Below are 23,106 nucleotides of genomic sequence, written 5' to 3' on the forward strand. Positions count from 1 at the left end.
GATAAATATCGATGATACATTAGAGGTTTAACAGTGCTTTAAGGCGATCGGCAAAGGTTAAGGGAGGGTAAAGGAGGCGATCTTTCTTTGAGCAAGAATACGAGTTTAAAAACATATTTCAGGATAACAAAGAGCATTTGAGATTGGTAACAGTATGTTATATCTTTAAACATCACACACCTGAAACCCATTTTATATATTTTGGTTCAAATTGCTTCAATTTGGGCTATTTAAATAAGATGTCCACTTTACTCAAGCATCCACTTTAGCCAATAATATAAAGGAGGATAGCAAAAGTTTTTTTAGGTACGTGAAGAGGAGAAAAATAGTCAAGGCAAATGTGGGTCCCTTGAAGACAGAAGCAGGGGAATTTATTATGGGGAACAAAGAAATGGCAGACGAGTTAAACCGTTACTTTGGATCTGTCTTCACTGAGGAAGATACACACAATCTCCCAAATGTTCTAGGGGCCGGAGAACCTAGGGTGATGGAGGAACTGAAGGAAATCCACATTAGGCAGGAAATGGTTTTGGGTAGACTGATGGGACTGAAGGCTGATAAATCCCCAGGGCCTGATGGTCTGCATCCCAGAGTACTTAAGGAGGTGGCTCTAGAAATAGTGGAAGCATTGGAGATCATTTTTCAATGTTCTATAGATTCAGGATCAGTTCCTGTGGATTGGAGGATAGCAAATGTTATCCCACTTTTTAAGAAAGGAGGGAGAGAGAAAACGGGTAATTATAGACCAGTTAGTCTGACATCAGTGGTGGGGAAGATGCTGGAGTCAATTATAAAGGATGAAATTGCTGAGCATTTGGATAGCAGTAACGGGATCATTCCGAGTCAGCATGGATTTACGAAGGGGAAATCATGCTTGACAAATCTACTGGAATTTTTTGAGGATGTAACCAGGAAAATTGACAGGGGAGAGTCAGTGGATGTGGTGTACCTCGACTTTCAGAAAGCCTTCGACAAGGTCCCACATAGGAGATTAGTGGGCAAAATTAGGGCACATGGTATTGGGGGTAGGGTACTGACATGGATAGAAAATTGGTTGACAGACAGAAAGCAAAGAGTGGGGATAAATGGGTCCCTTTCGGAATGGGAGGCAGTGACCAGTGGGGTACCGCAAGGTTCGGTGCTGGGACCCCAGCTATTTACGATATACATCAATGACTTAGACGAAGGGATTAAAAGTACCATTAGCAAATTTGCAGATGATACTAAGCTGGGGGGTAGTGTGAATTGTGAGGAAGATGCAATAAGGCTGCAGGGTGACTTGGACAGGTTGTGTGAGTGGGCGGATACATGGCAGATGCAGTTTAATGTAGATAAGTGTGAGGTTATTCACTTTGGAAGTAAGAATAGAAAGGCAGATTATTATCTGAATGGTGTCAAGTTAGGAGGAGGGGGAGTTCAACGAGATCTGGGTGTCCTAGTGCATCAGTCAATGAAAGGAAGCATGCAGGTACAGCAGGCAGTGAAGAAAGCCAATGGAATGTTGGCCTTCGTAACAAGAGGAGTTGAGTATAGGAGCAAAGAGGTCCTTCTACAGTTGTACCGGGCCCTGGTGAGACCGCACCTGGAGTACTGTGTGCAGTTTTGGTCTCCAAATTTGAGGAAGGATATTCTTGCTATGGAGGGCGTGCAGCGTAGGTTCACTAGGTTAATTCCCGGAATGGCGGGACTGTCGTATGTTGAAAGGCTGGAGCAATTAGGCTTGTATACAATGGAATTTAGAAGGATGAGGGGGGATCTTATTGAAACATATAAGATAATTAGGGGATTGGACACATTAGAGGCAGGAAACATGTTCCCAATGTTGGGGGAGTCCAGAACAAGGGGCCACAGTTTAAGAATAAGGGGTAGGCCATTTAGAACGGAGATGAGGAAGAACTTTTTCAGTCAGAGAGTGGTAAAGGTGTGGAATTCTCTGCCTCAGAAGGCAGTGGAGGCCAGTTCGTTGGATGCTTTCAAGAGAGAGCTGGATAGAGCTCTTAAGGATAGCGGAGTGAGGGGGTATGGGGAGAAGGCAGGAACGGGGTACTGATTGAGAGTGATCAGCCATGATCGCATTGAATGGCGGTGCTGGCTCGAAGGGCTGAATGGCCTACTCCTGCACCTATTGTCCATTGTCCATTGTCCATCTCGCACCACAAATCATATTTATAATAAATTAATTATTCATTTTGAATACAATGTTTAGTATTATTCAAGAAAGGACCAATTTATTAAACAGTGCACAAGCTGCAATTGTCGCATTTGAAAAGTACAGAGGAAACAAAATCTAAGATTTATTCTAATATTAATTATAAAGTAAAAATATATCCATGAAATGTATAGCAACATTTATTGAAATTATATTTATTATTCAGAATTTGTATGTTGTATTATGATAGTTTTCTTACAGAGAAGCTTCCAAATGTGAAGACTTGTCCATCTGCTAATAGTAGAGCTGTGTGGTTACTGCCTGCGGTTACTTGAGTGCAAGGAGCTGGTAAGCCCTGTACTAATGTTGGTGACCCTCTGAAATAAAAATAATATTTAGCAAGGCAATCTCAATAAGAATATCAAAACAGAAATCAAAGCTTCCATTTCATTTGGTACCTTGAATTTACATCTCCATGTCCAAGCTGACCGTGTTGCCCATATCCAAATGTGTACACATCACCGTTTTCCATTAGAATCACTGCAGGTCATTTATAAAGCATGAAAATTATTATATTAATAGATATTAGTAACATAAACATTTACTTTGTTCCAAAAGACACAATTATATTGAGTTGTACATACAAGTCAAAACATCTAACAGATTTCATGTAATAAAGTGGAAATTACAGGACACCATTATTTTCTAATCATGTGTTAAAATAAAAAATGCTCAATTCCCTCGATCAAGGTTACCCAGCAGATAGTTTTGTTATACGTCACATTTGGTTAACCACTTTTGAAGTAAGTGAAATCCACACACAATGGCAAGTCGACAATTTGCTACTTAATTTTGAGGTAAACATGTAAAAGAGAGGACAGAGCCACAAAGTAGAGATTACAGGGGGCTTCAAGTCTGATTGGAAAATTCCTACCTCCCTTTTCCCCTTATTATTCTACCAAAGAACCTTCTTGACCAGCACATAGCTAGCCCAAAACAAATGAAATGAGCAGGCCCAAGTATCTGATGGAACATTTTGGGAATAGGTATCAAAGCACCCTCAAGTTTAAAGCATATGTGCAAAAGGTAAAATCAATTAGAGCAGGGCCAACATCACGAAGCTGAGAACAAAAGGAACTGAACAATGTGCAGCCTGTAAAGAGGAAATAATTCAGGGACAGCCCAAGTACATTCCCACAAAGTACATGGTAGAACAATTAAAGCTGGAGCTCCCAGAATGACCAGAGATAACAAAATAAAACCGAAAATATAGAGCATGTGACTTGATAACAGATTAAAATTATACCGATTAAAGAAAATACATACAAAAGTAAGAGGTACAAAGAGAAAACAAAATTCCAGGAATACACTTTAGACAGGTAACCAATAACCAAGTAAACAAAGGCAAAACAAGTCTGAGAGACCAAAAATAACATCTACTTAGGAAGGTAGAGTGTATGACCTAAGTAGTAAATGAATCCCTGCATCAGTCTTTGGAATCTCAGCAAAGGAAGGTATATTTGAGATACTGAGTGGGCTAAGATTAATGTAGAAACCAGCAAAATATCTTTAGGTGGATAAATTACCCAGTCCAGATTGGATATTTCCTAAGTTATTGGGGGAAGTGGAAACTGCAGATGTATTTGTCATAATTTTCTAAATGAGCAGTTACACAAATGCTAGAAGACTGGGGAATTGCAAACGTAATATCTTTGTTCAATAAAATGATGCTATGATAAGCAAAACTACTACAAGCCAATGTAACCACAGTGGTGAGGAAACTTCTGGAAATAATCAAGGACAGAGTTGAATCACTTAGGTGAGTGTGTATTGATTAACAAATCCATGTTGACTTTTCCTGGAGCCAAACGGTGTTTAATTAACGGTGCGGTTTGTTTTGATGATGTAGCAGAAGGATAATTGATGGGTGCTTATAGACCTCCAAAAAGCAATGTAAGTGAGGCAAGGCCATCAGCAAGATTGAAGTCCAAGGAATATTGAAACATGGACAGGAAGTTAGCCAAATTACAGGAATAAGAGTAGTCGTGAATGGCTGTTCTTCTGACTGGAAGCATATAATGGCAAACCTCTGAATTCAGCACTGGGGCCCAGCTTTGCTTCATACATTTTTTATGACATTGGCACAAATGGACAGAAAACAATTTCTAAATTTGGAACTCCTTCAACTGTAATAAATTTCAGAAGGGTACAAAACGGGTTGGTGGTATTGGCAAGTAATGGTCTCCCAAGGTCAACTTAAAGAGCCCTTTAACTTTACTCGTACATCAACATAGTTCTTTTCTGGTCATGCAAATCTATATAGTTTTGTCCTTAATTTGCAAAATGGAGATTTGGTTGTTAATACAAACTAGCTCTTTTGTCCTCAGCACCATTTACTCAACAATATGTGCTCCTATGGGCTTTTCTATTTTTGGTGCCACCCACTCACATCGTTAACATTAGCACGTTTCCTTGGAGGGTTACAATTCTTTATTAATACGTGCATTATTCAAGAACCTGGGCTTTAAAAAAAAAACTTTTCCACGCACCCAAGATAGAAACATTACAGGGTTTGTGTATTAACATTTCTCCAACATTTCGTTTTAAAAAAAAGGTGAATTAATGAACAAAGTTGATCTTTTGCAAATTTATAAAAATGAATAGTTATAAAGAGCTTACAACGTATGGAGATATTTAAAATCCTTAATGGAATACGGAAGTGTTGGATAAAACTCACAATGGTCAAATGATGATCAAATATAACTCATTCATAATGGTATCTCAAGAGTCAAGAGTGTTTAATCATTATATGTACCGACAATGGAGCAATTAAATTCTTACTTGTAGCAACATGATGGGCCATAGAACAATATATAATTGTATTGCAAGTTAATCAGACCTTTAGTATGAAACATAACCAAAAAGTCATGCATTAAGGATTTTGAACTTCAGGAACAATATGGGTTCTTCCAGTCCTACACATTCTTTCACCAAACAAACAATTCAAATTAGCTCGAAAAATGAAAAGCATATTCAGATTTACTGAGATGACACCACGTAAGCATTAGTTCACTTTTCCTTTCTATGTATTCTCATCACAATAGAGCAGGCATACCTGAGTGGTGGAATCCACAGCTAATCTGGATGGCCTGGAGGTCATAGTCAAGACATACGGCGCCCGGGGGGTATGTTGCGATCTTGCTGGCATCCTTATCCCCTCTTTCTCCATTAGCATCTGAAAATAAAGGTCCAACTTCACTCTGATCCACCAACATGAAAACACTGAACACTGCAACAATTGAGTCCGATACTTGCTTTATATTCTCAACTATAACCCACAAAACTTGAGTTTCATCACAAAGCCAAAACACACTGTGGAAATGTTAAAATTATCTCCTTAGTACTTTCCAATTAACCTGCATTTAATATTAAATATCATAATTCGAAGTCCGAACAAAAAAAAATGTGTTAATGAAGGAACAGCAAATACTGCTTCTATGCTATCCATCTCAACCACTATCTTATAGAAACATATAATCTTATAGAAACATAAAAAATTATAAAAGGACTGGACAAGCTAGATGCAGGAAAAATGTTTCCAATGTTGGGCTAGTCCAGAACCAGGGGACACAGTCTTAGAATAAAGGGGAGGCCATTTAAAACTGAGGTGAGAAAAAACTTTTTCACCCAGAGAGTTGTGAATTTGTGGAATTCCCTGCCACTGAGGGCATTGGAGGCCAAATCACTGGATGGATTTAAGAGAGAGTTAGATAGAGCTCTAGGGGCTAGTAGAATCAAGGGATATGGGGAGAAGGCAGGCACGGGTTATTCATTGGGGACGATCAGCCATGATCACAATGAATGGCGGTGCTGGCTCGAAGGGCCGAATGGCCTCCTCCTGCACCTATTTTCTATGTTTCATGTGGAAGTAAGCATCATATTTTAGCAAAAATTCTCCTGAATACTGCTCTGATATTTTTAATACTCTAGTATTTGATTCAAAGTAATACCAGTCTTCCAATAGTCATAAGTCATACACCTCAGGAAGCTGGCATTGTACATTGTTCTATACGAGGGGTGATAATCCCTCCATCCAGATAAACATGCTCCATCTAATTTCCTACTGTTGGTCTTACATTATATTTTGCAAGTATTCATCAATGGATGCTTTCTTTTTAGAAAGTTGTGGTAGTAGATAAAATTATTATTATCTAGAGCATGAGAAGCGCTGCCTGAAATAAAAACAAGTGGTTTGCCCATGCATTCCATCAAACAGTAAATTATTTCAGCTGAATACCTATCCAATGTCAGCAGATATAGTGGTGCTTACGACAAATCTAACCTGGTATTTTAGTGAGAGAAGAAAAAATGTTACTCATCTGAAAACAAGTCATTCTCAATTCTATTAAAAATGGAGCTTGGAGTTAGGTTTGGGAGATCTACACAACTGACTGCCTAACTGAATTTGCTGACGAGAAGTAAACAAAAAATCTCTAAAGACTATAAAATTCAGTTTCAACATTCCTTAGCTCTGATGGCCTGCACTGAATAGCCAAACTGTGTCCTCAAGTGGAATTTCAGATTAAATGGCTTACAGTTCAAACAAATATGCCAGGTATATAGGTAAAATAGGTGACAAATAGATTTGGCATATTGGTAAACTATTGAGACAGAAATGCATTTCCAGTTGATTTATAGTGCACAGTTAATGCACATCGCAGATTTAAATTTTCCACCTGAAAGGTTCAACCACAGCAAAATCTACTGGAGTTGGGCAATTCATTAAGCCGTATGCACATATGGAAGGCTCATCATTAAAAACAAAGTTCAGATTTAAACTGTGAATTTAAAGAAAAACTTGATTAAGAACATAACAATTTTTAACTAATGTTTTAGTATGGATGCATTTAACATACTTTTGATCTTAAAAGAAATCAGACCAACTGGAAATATATTGTGATTTGGGAGATGTGGCGTGTCCCCTTCTGACAAAGAAAGGAAATCAAATGCTCATTATCAGAGTCCAAAGCAAAACAGGTGGATTATTTAACAGAACATGGTCTTCCTCCAAGGAGGTTCGAGTAACGTCCGCATAGATACCAAAGGTGCTACAATAGACAGGGACCAAAAATGTTAGTACCAATGTTTAATATTTATTAATAAAAAAGTCTGTTTTACTTTGCTCTTCCGATTACATAACCAAGAGCATTTTCATTAAAGGAATTTCAGTAGAAGTACAGCATTAAATAGCCCTTAAGAGTCAATTTCATGGACGTACAATTTTAGCATTCCCTGCTGGAAATAATATATATCTACATAAAGTGTGCCTTGGCTTTATGATTACTACTTATTTCTTGAACCATGTTCACAAATTAACTTAATAGTTTGGAAATGAACATTAAAAATAACAAGTAGAAACAAGAAACTGTAGATACTTGTTTACAAAAAAAACACCTAGTGCTGGAGAAGAACGGTCTGAAGGGTCCTGACCCGAAACGTCACCTATCAATGTTCGCCAGTCATGCTGCCTGACCTGCTGAGTTACTCCAGCACTTGGTGTCTTTTTTAAAACAACAAGATCTGAAAGAAGCGTTGCCACTAGGAATTCAATTAAGTGTGCAAAAATATTCCTGCAACATTAACTGCAAACATTATATAGTTGTACAATTAAATTTCTAAATTTAAGTTTTATCTGAAGACATGCATGTCAAAATGTCAGTGGTTGCCTATTATTTGTGGTGAGAACAACAGGAAATGATTTGAAAGCATCACACAATGTTAAAGCACAAGTGTCATTAAAGTTAAAGTTCAACATCATTTTATTGAAACAATATATGAAAGCCTGGTGACAACACTAATACAGTGTGCATTAAATTTCTGTGAGTATTTAGAAGAGAAAAAAAAAGTGGATTGCTTGACCCAGAACAATGCAGAACTGTGCCCAATATGGCCCAATTACTAGGTAATCAGAGATTAACAATGTACGTACATTTTAAGTTAAAACAAAATTAAAATGAATTAGCACTATTTAGGTGCAAATATACTTTGCAAGCAGAGTTCAGGTTCAAGAAGAAATTTCACACAATTTAACCCTTTTCAGTCAAAAATGAAAAGCGCACCTTTCTACGTCAATGATCTGTTTTCCCACTGTTAATAGTGGTCAAATATTTAAATCATACATTCTCCCCCCCCCCCCTTTCACACACACACAACTTACATGAGTATTCTCATCATGAAGTTGTTCCTTATGTCAAAGTTATTTCTCAGATTCCACCATTAGCCAGATCAATTGGCCTGTTTTATATATGGACCCGAATGGAATTTAATATCTCCAATCACAATCTTTAAAGATAAACTGCATTAATTTTGCTCAATAGTGGGACAGTGAAACTTCAAGTTAGCGAACTGTGGTACTTGGGTTTCCCTTAAATATACATATGGCAAATATATGATGCCATAGATAGGTGATCAAAATGACAAAACCTACTTTTGACCAAGACATTTTGACTGGAAAAGGTCAATAGCAGTTTCAGGGTAAATCAGCTGAGAAGTTTCCTTCACGGGAAAATAGAAAGCACAAATACAATGGATTAAGTTATTAAATGTACTGCAACCTCTACGTTGAGTAACATTTTAGCACATAACATAGTCTCCTTTTCTCTCAAGCAATCTCCATTCTTCAAAATGGAATTGTATAATTTAAGAACAAAGCAGCAATGAAGAACAAAATCTGAAAAGTAGGCAGCATTGTTTAAAATAAAACAATGTCCTGGTTCCACCCTACCCAATCTTAAACCAAAAAGCTTCACTTCCTCTTTGAGTAGCTCAACATTAAGACATAAAAAGCAGAATCATTCTGTACAATTGTCCACATTAGACAAAGATTCAGCTGACAGTAGAATATGACTGGCAAGATTGATGGTAGTCCTCCTGCCAATAAGGAAGGGAGACCAAGTACCTTTATGCTTGTCCCGTTTATGCTTTAGCTTTGCTGGAAGGGGTCTTAGCCTGGCTATGGCCTGTTCTCGATGATTCAAATAAATGGGACCAGGAAATACAATGGGGCCTGAGGAGAAATAACTTGCACATGCATAGGAAATCTCACAAATGAAATAACTTCAAATTAAAAACAAAAATATATCATTTGTCTATAATATAAAAGGGAAATGGCAACCACATGAATAAAAATATATACTAAAGGTAGTAATATGAAATGGAAAATTAAAATGCCAATGAACAGTATCTTGGTAAGAGAACAAGTTATTAACATAATAAGTTTCAAACAAATTCTGCCGTGCTGTTTCATTAGTTACAGCATAACAAAATCTCAATTAAATGAAAAATTATGAATTTTGAACATGGTTCAAATTGGCTTGATAAAGTGGTAACTTGCTATTTATTTCATGTTTAAAAAATACTTAAAATGTCTGTGTAAGAAAATGTATTGTACTAATGATTCAATTTTGCACTCTTGCTTTGCAGTAAAATAACAAGCTTTCATATTTTGTTACGAATAAATTTAACAATCTTTGGAGCATAACCTTAAAATATTGATGGACTTCTATTTAAATATCAGTACCTACAATGATCATTGTAAGTATTATTTTCAAAGTTTGAATAAAAAAACAGAAAATACAATATTCCACTACATTAAAGATGAACAACCTTAACTTTGCCATCCCAATTTCAAGTAAATTCAATGTCTTAAAAAGAGAAAAAGGAAAATAAAATGTACCTCTTTAAAAATTGTACAGGCCATGGAAAACCAAAATGAAATGATAATGGGGAAAAGGAACATAATTCAGTTACAACATTTACTATTCTATTCAGCATGGTGTTTGTACCTCTGGCTTAAGAGTAGCTATTTTATTTTTAAACGTGACATTAAAATTGAGCCTCTTCTGCCTATCCCCGTAATCTAGCCAGGTTTTAAACTCCCCTCATTACTACTTAACAGGGGTAGGAAATTACATCCTATAATATATTCACCTACATGTAAAGTCAAAAATAATTCATTGTAGACCTATGTCAATATTGTTTTGTGAGGCTTTTATGATCCTTCAGCTGCTAATGATTTGTGAGGATAAAAATAACTGCATTAATGATGCATTGTGAGATTGAAAGATGTTAAAAATGATAAGGAACTATATAAATACAAACTTTTTAAAATCTGCTTGAAATGTATTCTTATGTAATTTGATATGTGGAACATTGAAGTCCATGAAAATGAGCTATCTGCTCAGACTATGCTGAGGCACCAATCATTGCCACGCTTTGATCAAAAACAATAAATGGGCAATAGCTATGATGGATATTAACTTTTGGCAACTAAGAACATACATCTCAACTTAAGGGATTTCCTTCTAACAGATAAACCCTTTACCTGACATTTGTCAAGAGTTTGTAGAGGTTCAGTTGTTCAAATGAAAGTACTTATTGTCATCGTGGTCTTAATTCCCTCCATTACACAAACTCGTTCCATCACACACCTGCAATTGTCGTTCTAGACCAACAACAGTGAAATTGACAATGTTTGCCAACTTTACACTGTAAAGTTGACAGCAGCTTTGGCAATTCCTCATGCACGGTTTGCAACAGAAAATGCCAGTCATTGTCAGTGATTCAACCTCCTCCAGTAGTTGCATTGCTAGGAGCCTTCCCCAATGAAACCCAAATAATCACCAGAATTGGCACAAAATAGGGCCAGTAAAAATAATCTGAAAATATTAATTTGTTGTATATGCCAAACCATAATTACTATTCACGTTTTATTTTCACCATATGAACAATTTTGTGTGTGTGTTGCAGTTTACACATACATTTCAAAAAAACAAATATTATAATAATAATAATAATAATGCATTACATTTATATAGCGCTTTTCATATACTCAAAGACGCTTTACAGGGATTTAGAGAACATAGGGAAGTGAATAAATAGATAAATAAGTAAACGAACAGAGAAAGGAGACAGAAGGTGAGGTGACCTTCAGTGGTTGAAGGCAGTACTGAACAGGTGAGACTTCAGTGATGTTTTGAATGTGGTGAGTGTGGAGGAGTCTCTGACGGTTTGGGGTAGTGAGTTCCTTAGGGTGGGAGCAGCGATGGAGAAAGCCCTGTCCCCCCAGGATCTGAGTTTGGTCCGGATGTGGGGGGATAGGAGATTGGCGGAGGGTGCAGGTGGGAGTGTGCCTGTGGAGGAGGTCGGTCAGGTAGGATGGGGCCAGGTTATGGAGGGCTTTGTAGGTCATGAGGAGGATTTTGTACTGGATTCTCTGGGGGATGGGGAGCCAGTGGAGTTTGTAAAGGACGGGGGTGATATGGTCACGGATCGGGATGTGGGTGAGTAGACGGGCAGCGGAATTTTGAATGTATTGAAGTTTACTGATGATTTTTGAGGGTGCGCCATAGAGGAGGCTGTTGCAGTAGTCCAGACGGGAGGTGATGAAGGCGTGGATGAGGGTTTCTGCAGCTGTGGAGGAGAGGGATGGATGGAGACGGGCAATGTTTTTGAGGTGGAAGAAGGCTGTCTTTGTGATGTGTTTGATGTGTTTGTCGAAGGAGAGGGTTTGATCAAAGATGATTCCAAGATTCCGTTTAAAATTGATTTCAACTTCTACTCTTACCAAAGTGCATGTTCCAATCTTTATTTAGCTGTATAATTAAAAAATAAATTAAAAGCTGTGTTTTTGGTGTCTCTGGTTTGCCATCTGTGAAGATTCCTTCATGCGATTTGCTTTTATCATCCATTGGATGTCTCTAGTTGGCAAGGTCATAATTATTACAAATGCCTAACTGCCTTCGGGAATGTGGTGGTGAGTCAATGCCTTAAAGTGCTGTAAATCTTTTTGTGGCGATATTCCTACAGCATTCTTGCTTACAGCAATCAGAAGTTTTAACAATAAGGGAATAATGATATACTTCCATCTCAGATTAGCAGATTGATGGGAACTTGTGATACCATTAGCTGCGATGTCCCAATCTTGTTTGTCTGGTTGGGAGAGTTCATGGGCTGGGGAGCCATAGTTGAAGATATTTTGAAGAAATCACAGTTGTTGAGCATTAAAGATCACCGAGCTGATGCCTTACAGCAAACAGAAAGAGGCTCAGAAGCTGTTAAATCTTTATAATGTGGCTCCCTTCATGTTTGGTGGCAAGAATGCATTCATCTCCCATTGACCACTGCCTCTGGGTTACTCCATTATGATATACATCAAATTTTGCTTTAATCACTTATTTGTACAATCATTTATAACCTTACTACAATGAAGGTGTTTCATTAAATCTATTTGCAATTAGTTTTGATTCAACTATTTTAAAGTCAATATTCGAGGCTAGCAAAATGTCCTATATATTAAACAACTAGAACATTTGTTTTGTAGACTATATGGGTGGAAACCGGGATAATTAATTAAGTAGGTTTAATCAAACAAGCAACAATAAAACATTTAAGATACACAGTCATAGGTTTAACATCAGGATGACATTTCAAATTTAGCTTTTAACACTGTGCATAATTAAGTGTAATTAACATGTTCAGCCTCCAGACTAATTACAATGTGTAAAGATTATCATAGACTCAGCTCTGAACACCCCTCTTTAGAAAGATGCCAACTACTGTGCATGCCTGGTAGAAAACATACCTCTCACTTCTTCCAGCCTGTGCCTTCTACTTAATCGCTGTCTCTTTTCTTCTTGTCGCAGTTGAATATGTTCTTCTATATTAACTCCAGGTGGCACAGGTCCTGCTGAAGAAACCAAAGTCAACAACAATCAAAACAATGCAGACACTAAAAATTCAATTTCATTATCCTTCCAATATTCTCAGCTTCATTTAAGCTCTTGGGATTGGCATTAAAAAATTAGTGCAAACCCCATGAGAGAATATTTTAACAGTCAAGGTGAAAGTTAGAATAACCATATCATTAATTTTACCTGCAACACGAAGGATTTTAGTGTTCCTCTATCTTTTGAACCCAAATGCAGAACTTAAAACATGTTCTTCGGTTTTATAACAGACATTAGGTAAATACTGTATTAACAATGCAATATTTTACAAAAGCAGAGCATATTTTCCAAATGTCCAGAACTAACTTTTCCTGCTGTAAATCTTTCAAAGTTGTGAAAATCATTATTAATAATAACCACTGCTCACAAAGCGCACTAAATGTCTTCCCACAAAATGGCTATCAAAGCAGTGACTTTTACATCAATTAGTTCATACAAATTATAATCAGAATACAAAAAGAATACAAGAGTGAGAGTGAGAGCTAGCGATCACACACATCTCGAGTGCTAAAGGATCTCTATTTGTGATGTAATTTATAGACTTTTATTAAATACATCTTGTTGCAAAACATGTCACCACTATACCTTATATTACGTATTGCCAAAACTTATGTGAAATTGGACAAATTTCAGGTGTACTATAAGATCTAAATAGGCGAGTATAAAAGACATTAGTCTGAAACTGCAGTACAAGCCAATCCATTCAAATAAACCTTTCCTTTCAGGTGAAATTTACATAACACTCCTGGAAATCATTACAATACATTACTGGAACTTGCATTGATACCATGCAGAATCAGAGTTAAAAACACTCACCTAAAAGAAGATCTAAAGGGATCATTTCTTTAACAGCATCTAGAATTCCTCGCTGCCTAGCTTCTTGGCCATCCAGTTCTCGAGCACAGGCCTTACAACATCCACACAGAGCGCAACCCGACTCACCAGACCCACATCCACAAAGCCTAGAATAAACAATAAAACCAAGCAATTAAAAAACTTTCATTTATATATGCCAGAAGTTTATTTTAATTCAATAAGGCAGTTAGAATTTGTCACATCCTAATCTTACAATCTAGCACTACAAATGCTAGATTAACTTTACAAATTGTAACACACGAGATTTCTAAAGAACTGAAGATGAATCAGCAGAAAGAGAATGCGGCAGTTAGAAGCCTGGAGAATACAGTACAGCAGTGAAACCAGAGCTAACCAGTAATATAAGATCAAAATGCTGTCACAGATGATGCAATTGACTGGACATCGTACAATTAAAATTTGATAGCATCAATCGAAGTATTAAAAAATGCAGATATGTAAATAATAAACTGAGTAATTACATACATATTGAGGATCCCTGCATGAGTCAGTTGTATATCTTCATAAGAATGAAGACTGAAATGGAGTTTTAATCGATCGATAGAAGTTCACCTCTAGGAAAGCTTACTGGGCTGAAAACATTTAGGACTGCTGCCATTTTTATCAGGTGACTGCCCCCAATGGCTTATGTCTTGCATCTTACCCCTTTCTGAAACACTTGCTGCTTTGAATAGAAGAATTCAGGCAAACAAAAACAAAAACTGAAAACCACTATGGAGAATAAGAGTAACAGCCATCATAAACTACAATTGTTTGCCTGATGGGTAGGAAAATAACTGCAGATTCTGGTACAAATCGAAGATATCACAAAATGCTGGAGTAACTCAGCGGGTCAGGCAGCATCTCAGGAGAGAAGGAATGGGTGTCGTTTTTGCTCGCGACCCTTCTTCAGACGGGGTTTGCCTGATAGTCATTTGGTTGAGATGATTATACTTCACACATTCTGTTTGGTCAAACACTCTGACCAAAATCAAAATGTTGGAACTTCCCAGTTGGGATGGTAAGTTATTTAAAATAATTATTTTGTAAACTTCCAACTATAAATATAAAAGTTGAAAAATAGAGTTAATTATAAATGCCAATAAAATTTAAAAAGCAGCCATTATGGCATTTACATTGTTAAAAATTTACCTGCACTTGAAAGGATGTAAATTCACTTTGAGTGACATGATTAGTGATTAAGAGTGGGCAAGTATTAAGACTGCACACTGGTTGAGTATATTGGATCGCTGTTCATTCTGGGTTTGGCAAGGTTTCTGGAGAAATAGAGCAATGCAGATAGAAGTGCCTGTTTTGACTACGTGTGTAAGTCAATGTCAATTGTTTAACCTTTCCCACCCAAAGGGGAAGGATATTCTTATACATGGGGTGACTTAAAAAAAAATTATGACTCAGGAAACTGACACATTGATCTAAACTGAGAATTTTACACAAGCTATAGAGAAGCAGGCGGTTATAAAATTTGATAAGTGAGTGACTTGAAGGCTATATTATTAATTGTAGTACAAAATATTTTCATTAACAATGAAACAAAGCACTGAAGTCTGTCATGGAATCTAAGTGAAAGGGGATTAATAATGAGCAAATCAGAAAAAGTGGAACAGAAAAGAAAAGAAAATTCTAGGCTATTTCCTTATATTCTTTCTTTACTATTTATTTAAAAATACAACTCCACAAATCTATTTTGACATGACATCTGGATAAGTAACATTTACAATTACAAGCTCAAGTGCCGAGATAAAAGGATCCCAGACACATATAGTGACTATATCAACAACTTTCCCAGAGATCACTCTATTTTTGTTTGATGATAAACACCAAGCTTAATCCATAAAAAAAAGACACACAGGAGTAACTCAGCAGGTCAGGCAGCAGCGTTGGACAACACAGATAGGCAAAGTTTTAGGCTGGAACCCTTCTTCAAACTGATTGTGGTGATGAACGTTGGTAGATAGGTGGCAGTAGGACAAAGCCTCGCAAGTGATCGGAGGATACAGATGTGAGGAGGCTTCAATAGATATATGGTATATGGCTTCAATAGATATATGGAATTAAGAAAGAAAATAGAGGGAGAGAGAATGCTCATCCATAACACATATTTAAAAATTGCCACAGGATAAACACAGATGCTACAAGAGGAGCATCTAAAAGAGTGGATTAAACATTATTTTACACAGTTTAAAAAGCAATCATGGCAGAAAATGTAAATTTCATATAAAATTTCACATTATTTAATATTTCAAATTTTATTATTTCACACAAAAGATAATTAAAGTCACAGGATGATAGTTTTGATGAGAAATCAAAATGTAACAAGCTCTTTCTCTCTCTAAAGACTATTTCTGACCTTGTATTTCCACTATTTTCTCTTGATATTTTACATTTTAATACTTTGTTTTTGTTCTCCATATGTCGCTTGGTTACTCATTCTTTGTTCAGCTCAATAATGAACAACACCAGTTCGTGCACCTACCCTCCAGGGACTCTGTCTGGCCGTCCACTGCTGACACAACTGGCTCCATAGCCTGTGCAGTCTCCACACACAGTGCAGACCATGCACTGATCTAACTTCCATTTGTGCATTCCAGGGGGGCACATTATGGATTTCTCATCCTTTTCATCCAGCTCCTCCTCTAAATCTTCATCCATTGCTGTGGCCATATTTTCCACGTTAAAACCTTCTCAAAAGCAAATTTAAGGGTCATTGCAGACAATATATTACAGTATACACTATTATTATTCATTAACATATAACATATAACATATAACAACTACAGCATGGAAACAGGCCTGTCCGGCCCTACCAGTCCACGCCGACCATTCTCCCTGACCTAGTCTCATCTACCTGCACTCAGACCATAACCCTCCAATCCCCTCCTATCCATATACCTATCCAATTTACTCTTAAATAATAAAATCGAGCCAGCCTCCACCACTTCCACCGGAAGCCCATTCCATACAGCCACAACCCTCTGAGTAAAGAAGTTCCCCCTCATGTTACCCCTAAACCTTTGTCCCTCAATTCTGAAGCTATGTCCCCTTGTTGGAATCTTCCCCACTCTCAAAGGGAAAAGCCTACCCACGTCAACTCTCTCCGTCCCTCTCAAAATTTTAAAAACCTCTATCAAGTCCCCCCTCAACCTTCTACGCTCCAAAGAATAAAGACCCAACCTGTTCAACCTCTCTCTGTAGCCTAAGTGCTGAAACCCAGGCAACATTCTAGTAAATCTCCTCTGTACCCTCTCCATTTTGTCGACATCCTTCCTATAATTTGGCGACCAGAACTGCACACCATACTCCAGATTTGGCCTCACCAATGCCCTGTACAATTTCAACATTACATCCCAACTTCTATACTCGATGCTCTGATTTATAAAGGCAAGCATACCAAACGCCTTCTTCACCACCCTATCCACATGAGATTCCACCTTCAGGGAACAATGCACAGTTATTCCCAGATCCCTCTGTTCCACTGCATTCCTCAATTCCCTACCATTTACCCTGTACGTCCTATTTTGATTTGTCCTACCAAAATGCAGCACCTCACACTTATCAGCATTAAACTCCATCTGCCATCTTTCAGCCCACCCTTCCAAAAGGCCCAAGTCTCTCTGTAGACTTTGAAAATCTACCTCACTATCAACTACTCCACCTATCTTAGTATCATCTGCATATTTACTAATCCAATTTGCCACACCATCATCCAGATCATTAATGTAAATGACAAACAACAGTGGACCCAACACAGATCCTTGGGGCACTCCACTAGACACTGGCCTCCAACCTGACATACAATTGTCAACTGTTACCCTCTGGTATCTCCCATTCAGCCATTGTTGAATCCATCTTGCAACCTCACTATTAATACCCAACGATTTAACCTTCTTAATCAACCTTCCATGTGGAACCTTGTCAAATGCCTTACTGAAGTCCATATAGACAACATCCACAGCCTTGCCCTTATCAATTTCCCTGGTAACCTCTTCAAAAAATTCAAGAAGATTAGTCAAACATGACCTTCCAGGCACAAATCCATGTTGACTGTTTCTAATCAGGCCTTGATTATCCAAATAATTATATATATTGTCCCTAAGTATCTTTTCCATTAATTTTCCCACCAGACGTCAAACTAATAGGTCTATAATTGCTAGGTTTACTTTTAGAACCTTTTTTAAACAAAGGCACAACATGCGCAATGCGCCAATCTTCCGGCACCATCCCTGTTTCTAATGACGTTTGAAATATTTCCGTCATAGCCCCTGCTATTTCTGCACTAACTTCCCTCAATGTCCTAGGGAATATCCTATCAGGACCTGGAGACTTATCCACTTTTATATTCTTCAAAAGTGTCCGTACCTCCTCTTCTTTAATCCTCCTAATTTCCATCACTACTCTACTTGTTTCGCTTACCTCACATAATTCAATATCCTTCTCCTCGGTAAATACCGAAGAAAAGAAATTGTTTAATATCTCCCCCATTTCTACCGGCTCAGCACATAGCTGTCCACTCTGACTCTCTAATGGACCAATTTTATCCCTCACTATCCTTTTGCTATTGACATATCTGTAGAACCCCTTGGGGTTTACTTTTACATTACTTGCCAAAGCAGCCTCATATCTTTTTTTCGCTTTTCTAATTTCCTTTTTAAGATTCCTTTTACATTCTTTATATTCCTCAAGAACCTCATTTACTCCCTGCCGCTTATATTTATTGTATATCTCCCTCTTTTTACGAACCAAGTGTCCAATTTCCCTGGAAAACCATGGCTCTTTCAAATTATTATTCTTTCCTTTCCACCGAACAGGGACATAAAGACTCTGTACTCTCAAAATTTCACCTTTAAATATCCTCCATTTCTCTATTATATTTTAATTCAAACTAGCCAAAAATAAGACAATTCAGACTACATTGATAAACAGAATGTATCTCTAATTCCTCATCAATGCCTTTTCTTCATTATCTTCAAATCAATGATTTGGATGAGAACATACAGGGCAAGATTAACGAGTTTGCTGATGATACAAAAGTGGGTGGTTTTGCAGATAGTGAAGATGGTTGTGAAAGATTGTAGCAGAATCTTGATTGATTGGCCAGGTGGGATGAGGAATGGTTGATGGAATTTAATACAGAGAAATGTGAGGTGTTGCATTTTGGGATGTCTAACAAGGGCAGGATCTACACAGAGGGGGGCCTCTGGAGAGTGTTATAGAACAGAGGGATCGAGGAGCACAGGTGCATAGTTCCTTGAAGATTGCGTCGCCGGTAGATAAGGTGGTCAAAAAAGCTTTTGGCACATTGGCCTTCATCAATCAGGGTATTGAGTATAGAAGTTGGGAGGTCATATTGCAGTTGTATAAGACATTGGTGAGACCACATTTAGAGTATTGTGTTCAGTTCTGGGTACCATGTTATAGGAAAGATATTGTCAAGCTTGAAAGAGTTCAGAAAAGATTTACGAGGATGTTGCCAGGACTAGAGGATCTGAGCTATAGGGAGAGGTTGAATAGGCTGGGTCTCTATTCCTTGGAGCGCAAGAGGATGAGGGGTGATCTTATAGAGGTGTATAAAATCATGAGAGGAATAAATCGTGAAGATGCATAGAACCTCCTGCCCAGAGTAGGGGAATCGAGGACCAGAGGACACAAGTTCAAGGTGAAGGGGAAAAGATTTAATAGGAATCTGAGGGGTAACTTTTTGACACAAAGGATGGTGGGTGTATGGAACAAGCTGCCAGAGGAGGTAGTTGAGGCTGGGACTGTCCCAACGTTTAAGAAACAGTTAGACAGGTACATGGATCGGACAAGTTTGGAGGGATATGGACCAAACGCAGGCAGGTGGGACTAGTGTAGCTGGGGCAAGTTGGACCAAAGGGCGTGTTTCCACACTGTATCACTCTGACCCTATCTCAACAGTTATTAACAAAAAGCTCTTAACCTCATGCATAAAACTGACCTAGCATCATTGCAACATGAAGATAACTCTAAACTCCTACCACCCTCTGTGGCTGAAGTCTTTGCTAACTACACTCCTGAAAGATCTGGCTCCAATTCTCAACACTGCACATTTTGGAAAATCATCCAACCTATAAAAATAATTTCTAAAGGTCATTTTTAATATTAAGCTGGAAAGGCCTCCAGTATATTTGTGGGAATGGCATGGCAGCAGACCTGATTGAGCAAGTTCCTTGAAAGGATCACAATCAGTGAAAACAAAAGAGTTGCTTTAGTACAGGCATTCAAAAGTCAGATCTATTGATAGATTACAACTGGAGTTTCAAAGTGATCATCATATTAATAAAAATCAAAACTCTCTCCCATTTTAAAGCCATTCAAAGACTATTTAACTAAACTTGCCATCAAAGCAAAAATTCTCTCTTTGTATTTTTGCCATTTTTAGTTTACACATTGAATGATACCGAGTTGCAAGATAAAATGTACACTATTTCTGTCAAGATTCAAGGCTTGCAAATGGACACCATTGCATATTTTAATTAACGATCTATTGAGGATCACTACCAACAATGAGGTAGCCTTGAATGATGTTCCTTACCTTTCCCTCCTTGACAAAGTGCACCAGTTTCTCTGCCACATTGTCCCTTGTTGTTCACACCAAATGTCCAAACTTCTCCATTCTTTGTTAATACACAGGCGTGGGCTTTTCCCAAAGCTACTTGACTCACATAATGCCCCTTTAACTCAGTCACAAGACCTATTTATAGATTTGTATTAAGAATTTAAAAAACACATACTTAATCCAAGGATTAAAGAAAAAGCTGAAGAATAATATAAAATCTTTATGGCTTTTAGATTACTAACCTGAACTGTCACAGTAAACAGCATCTTTTCCAAACATGTACAGTTCTCCCTCCTTCGTTGTGATACCACTACTTCCATTGTTGCATGCTGTATTGACGGCTGTTTTACTTTCCATTTTTATCATTTTCTTTGGTTTGTAAGGTTTTGGCTGGCGTCTGCTTTTAGCTACAATCGAGGAAATGAAAATATAAAATGATAATTGTTACTGTTTTTTGTAAAGGAAGACAGTTCCAGAGAAAGCCAACATTCCAAGTATCTGAATTCCATAATGGATTCAGATTCTTACATCTCAAATCTTCCACTTGGAAGAACAATTGCATGAAAGTGAATAGTTGTACCATCTGTTTATGCAACTGTTGTCAGATGCAAGCTCTGCCCTTAGACACGTGGCTATCTGCCAGATTGTAATCCAATCTTTCGGCACAAAGAGCATTGAAGGAATAGGCTGTTAGATGTTATAGATACAGTGCATTCAGAAAGTATTCAGACCCCTTCACTTTTTCCACATTTTGCTACATTACAGCCTTATTTTAAAATGGATTCAATTCTTTTTTTTTTATCATCAATATACTAACACCCCATAATAAAAAAGCGAAAACGGGTGTTTCAAAATTTTTGCAAAGTAATTAAAAAGAAATAACTGAAATATCACATTTACATAGTATTCAGACCCTTTACAGTACTTTGTTGAGGCACCTTTGGCAGCAATTATAGCCTGAAGTCTTCTTGGGTATGACGCTACAAGCTTGGCACACCTGTATTTGGGTAATTTTTCCCATTCTTCTCTGCAGATCCTCTCAAGCTCTGTCAAATTGAATGGGGAGCGTCAGTTTCCAGTGATCTAAGTTCAGTCTGTGTGAGCAGAATTTGGGTACTTATGATTTTTCCCACTTCTGAAAGCTGTGTAGGTTGTTAGGTTAATTGGCCACTGTAATGTTGTCCTAGTGTGCAGATTAGTGGTAAAATCTGGGTATCTAGGAGGGTGGGAGATGGGGATCGAGGGGCAAGAGTTGATGGGAATATGGTGAAAATAATGTAGGATTAGTGCAAATGGATGCTTAATAGTCAGTGCGAACCCAATGGGAGGTCGGGCAGTTTCTTTGCCCTGTGACTTTGACTATGACGAAAGATGTCATTCAGCCCATCAAGTCTGCATTCACCGAAGAATCCAAGTCTGTAGAACAGAGTCTGAAGGGTCTCGACCTGAAACGTCACCTATTCCTTTTCTCCAGAGATGCTGCCTGACCCGCTGAGTTACTCCAGAATGTTGTGTCTATCTTCAATGTAAACCAACATCTGCAGTTCCTTCCTACACGCGTCTGCATTCACAGAAGGAATAATTAAATTAGATCCCATTCTACACTCTTGCTGCATGTTCCTAATTTTTTTCCTCCTGTACTCCAATTTAGGGCTGCTTTCTGATTAACTGATTAATTGATCAATTTTGAAAAAGTGATTAATCATTAATCACTTTGTCCCAATTAACATGATTTTTAAAAAAAAATCAAATGTTCATGATTTTCAAATTAAAACTCATTCCTTCTTAATGTATCTTTATTTCACAAACGCAAACCTAGTTGAGACTGTCATCAGGTATGATTTCAAAAAACATAAGGTATCAAAGGTCTCATCATTCAATGATGTGCACAATTTTGTGACAAAGTGGCCAGCAGCAATAAAACATCTTTTTGATTCAACTGAGCTAGGAGGAATTGTCATGCATGCTCAGAATGCTTTTTTCCAAGTGTGCTTGGGCATCTTGATGTGATTTCCAGAAAAGCCATTTCTTGCTTCAATATCTTCAAAATGTCTTGTGGCTTTCAATATGACTCCATTAGCTTCGGCTTCTTAACATTCTTTGTGGGTAGTACAGCATCGAGCTCTTCTGATTTATTTTGCTTCGCTGTGGGCTCAGCTTGATCATTACTTTCTTCACCATTGTTATCAAATAATTAATTGTGTTTGTTTGAGAACGGCCATACGCAAACATCTCACACAATTTTGGCAAGATCATTTGTTGGTGGGAACTCAAGTCGAGAGTTCCAGGCAAAGCCATAATCCTTTGGATCATCCAAATATCTGAGGAGTCTTGAAATGCCTGGGTTTCTTCTCTGTTCAATCCTGGTGTGAACTGCTTTGTATAGTTTTCTGCCAGTATAACCAAATTGCTACTCCAACATGAAATCAAATATATTTTGTCAGCTTTGTTGCAATCACGTCATCCAAGGGGGAGGACACTCTTTTCAATCAAATCTAAAAACTTTCAGCTAACTCAGATTCCAGCTGCAATTCAATTTCAGATGGGAAAAGATGGCTTGATGAAAGCTCACGAGGCACTGTTGGTATGATATCTTTCAATTCCAAAAATTGCCTCAGCATAGCCAGCATTGAATTACAATGTGTTTTGCAGTCAAGGATCGACGCTATCTCATTTCCTTTTTCACGTTTGGCTAGATTTTGCAATAAGTCATTTCTCAT

General features: G+C 37.7%; 1 protein-coding gene across 12 annotated transcripts in view; it reads right to left on the reverse strand.

The window, feature by feature from the left end:
- Positions 1-23,106, reverse strand: part of mycbp2 (MYC binding protein 2) — a 200,926-nt gene that overhangs the window by 107,731 nt on the left and 70,089 nt on the right. For 8 of the 12 annotated variants that reach the window (XM_078402311.1, XM_078402310.1, XM_078402306.1 and 5 more), the window contains exons 13-21: positions 20,629-20,793; positions 20,363-20,521; positions 16,286-16,490; positions 13,753-13,898; positions 12,792-12,896; positions 9,108-9,215; positions 5,265-5,384; positions 2,608-2,689; positions 2,409-2,526 (exon numbers count right to left, since the gene is read on the reverse strand). In XM_078402311.1, the coding sequence (XP_078258437.1) occupies positions 2,409-2,526; positions 2,608-2,689; positions 5,265-5,384; positions 9,108-9,215; positions 12,792-12,896; positions 13,753-13,898; positions 16,286-16,490; positions 20,363-20,521; positions 20,629-20,793 (1,208 nt within the window). The remainder of the gene's footprint in view (positions 1-2,408; positions 2,527-2,607; positions 2,690-5,264; positions 5,385-9,107; positions 9,216-12,791; positions 12,897-13,752; positions 13,899-16,285; positions 16,491-20,362; positions 20,522-20,628; positions 20,794-23,106) is intronic. The other 4 variants (XM_078402313.1, XM_078402303.1, XM_078402308.1 and 1 more) reach the window with 3 other exon arrangements.

This window comes from Rhinoraja longicauda, chromosome 7, assembly GCF_053455715.1.
Source record: "Rhinoraja longicauda isolate Sanriku21f chromosome 7, sRhiLon1.1, whole genome shotgun sequence".
NCBI lineage: Eukaryota > Metazoa > Chordata > Chondrichthyes > Rajiformes > Arhynchobatidae > Rhinoraja > Rhinoraja longicauda.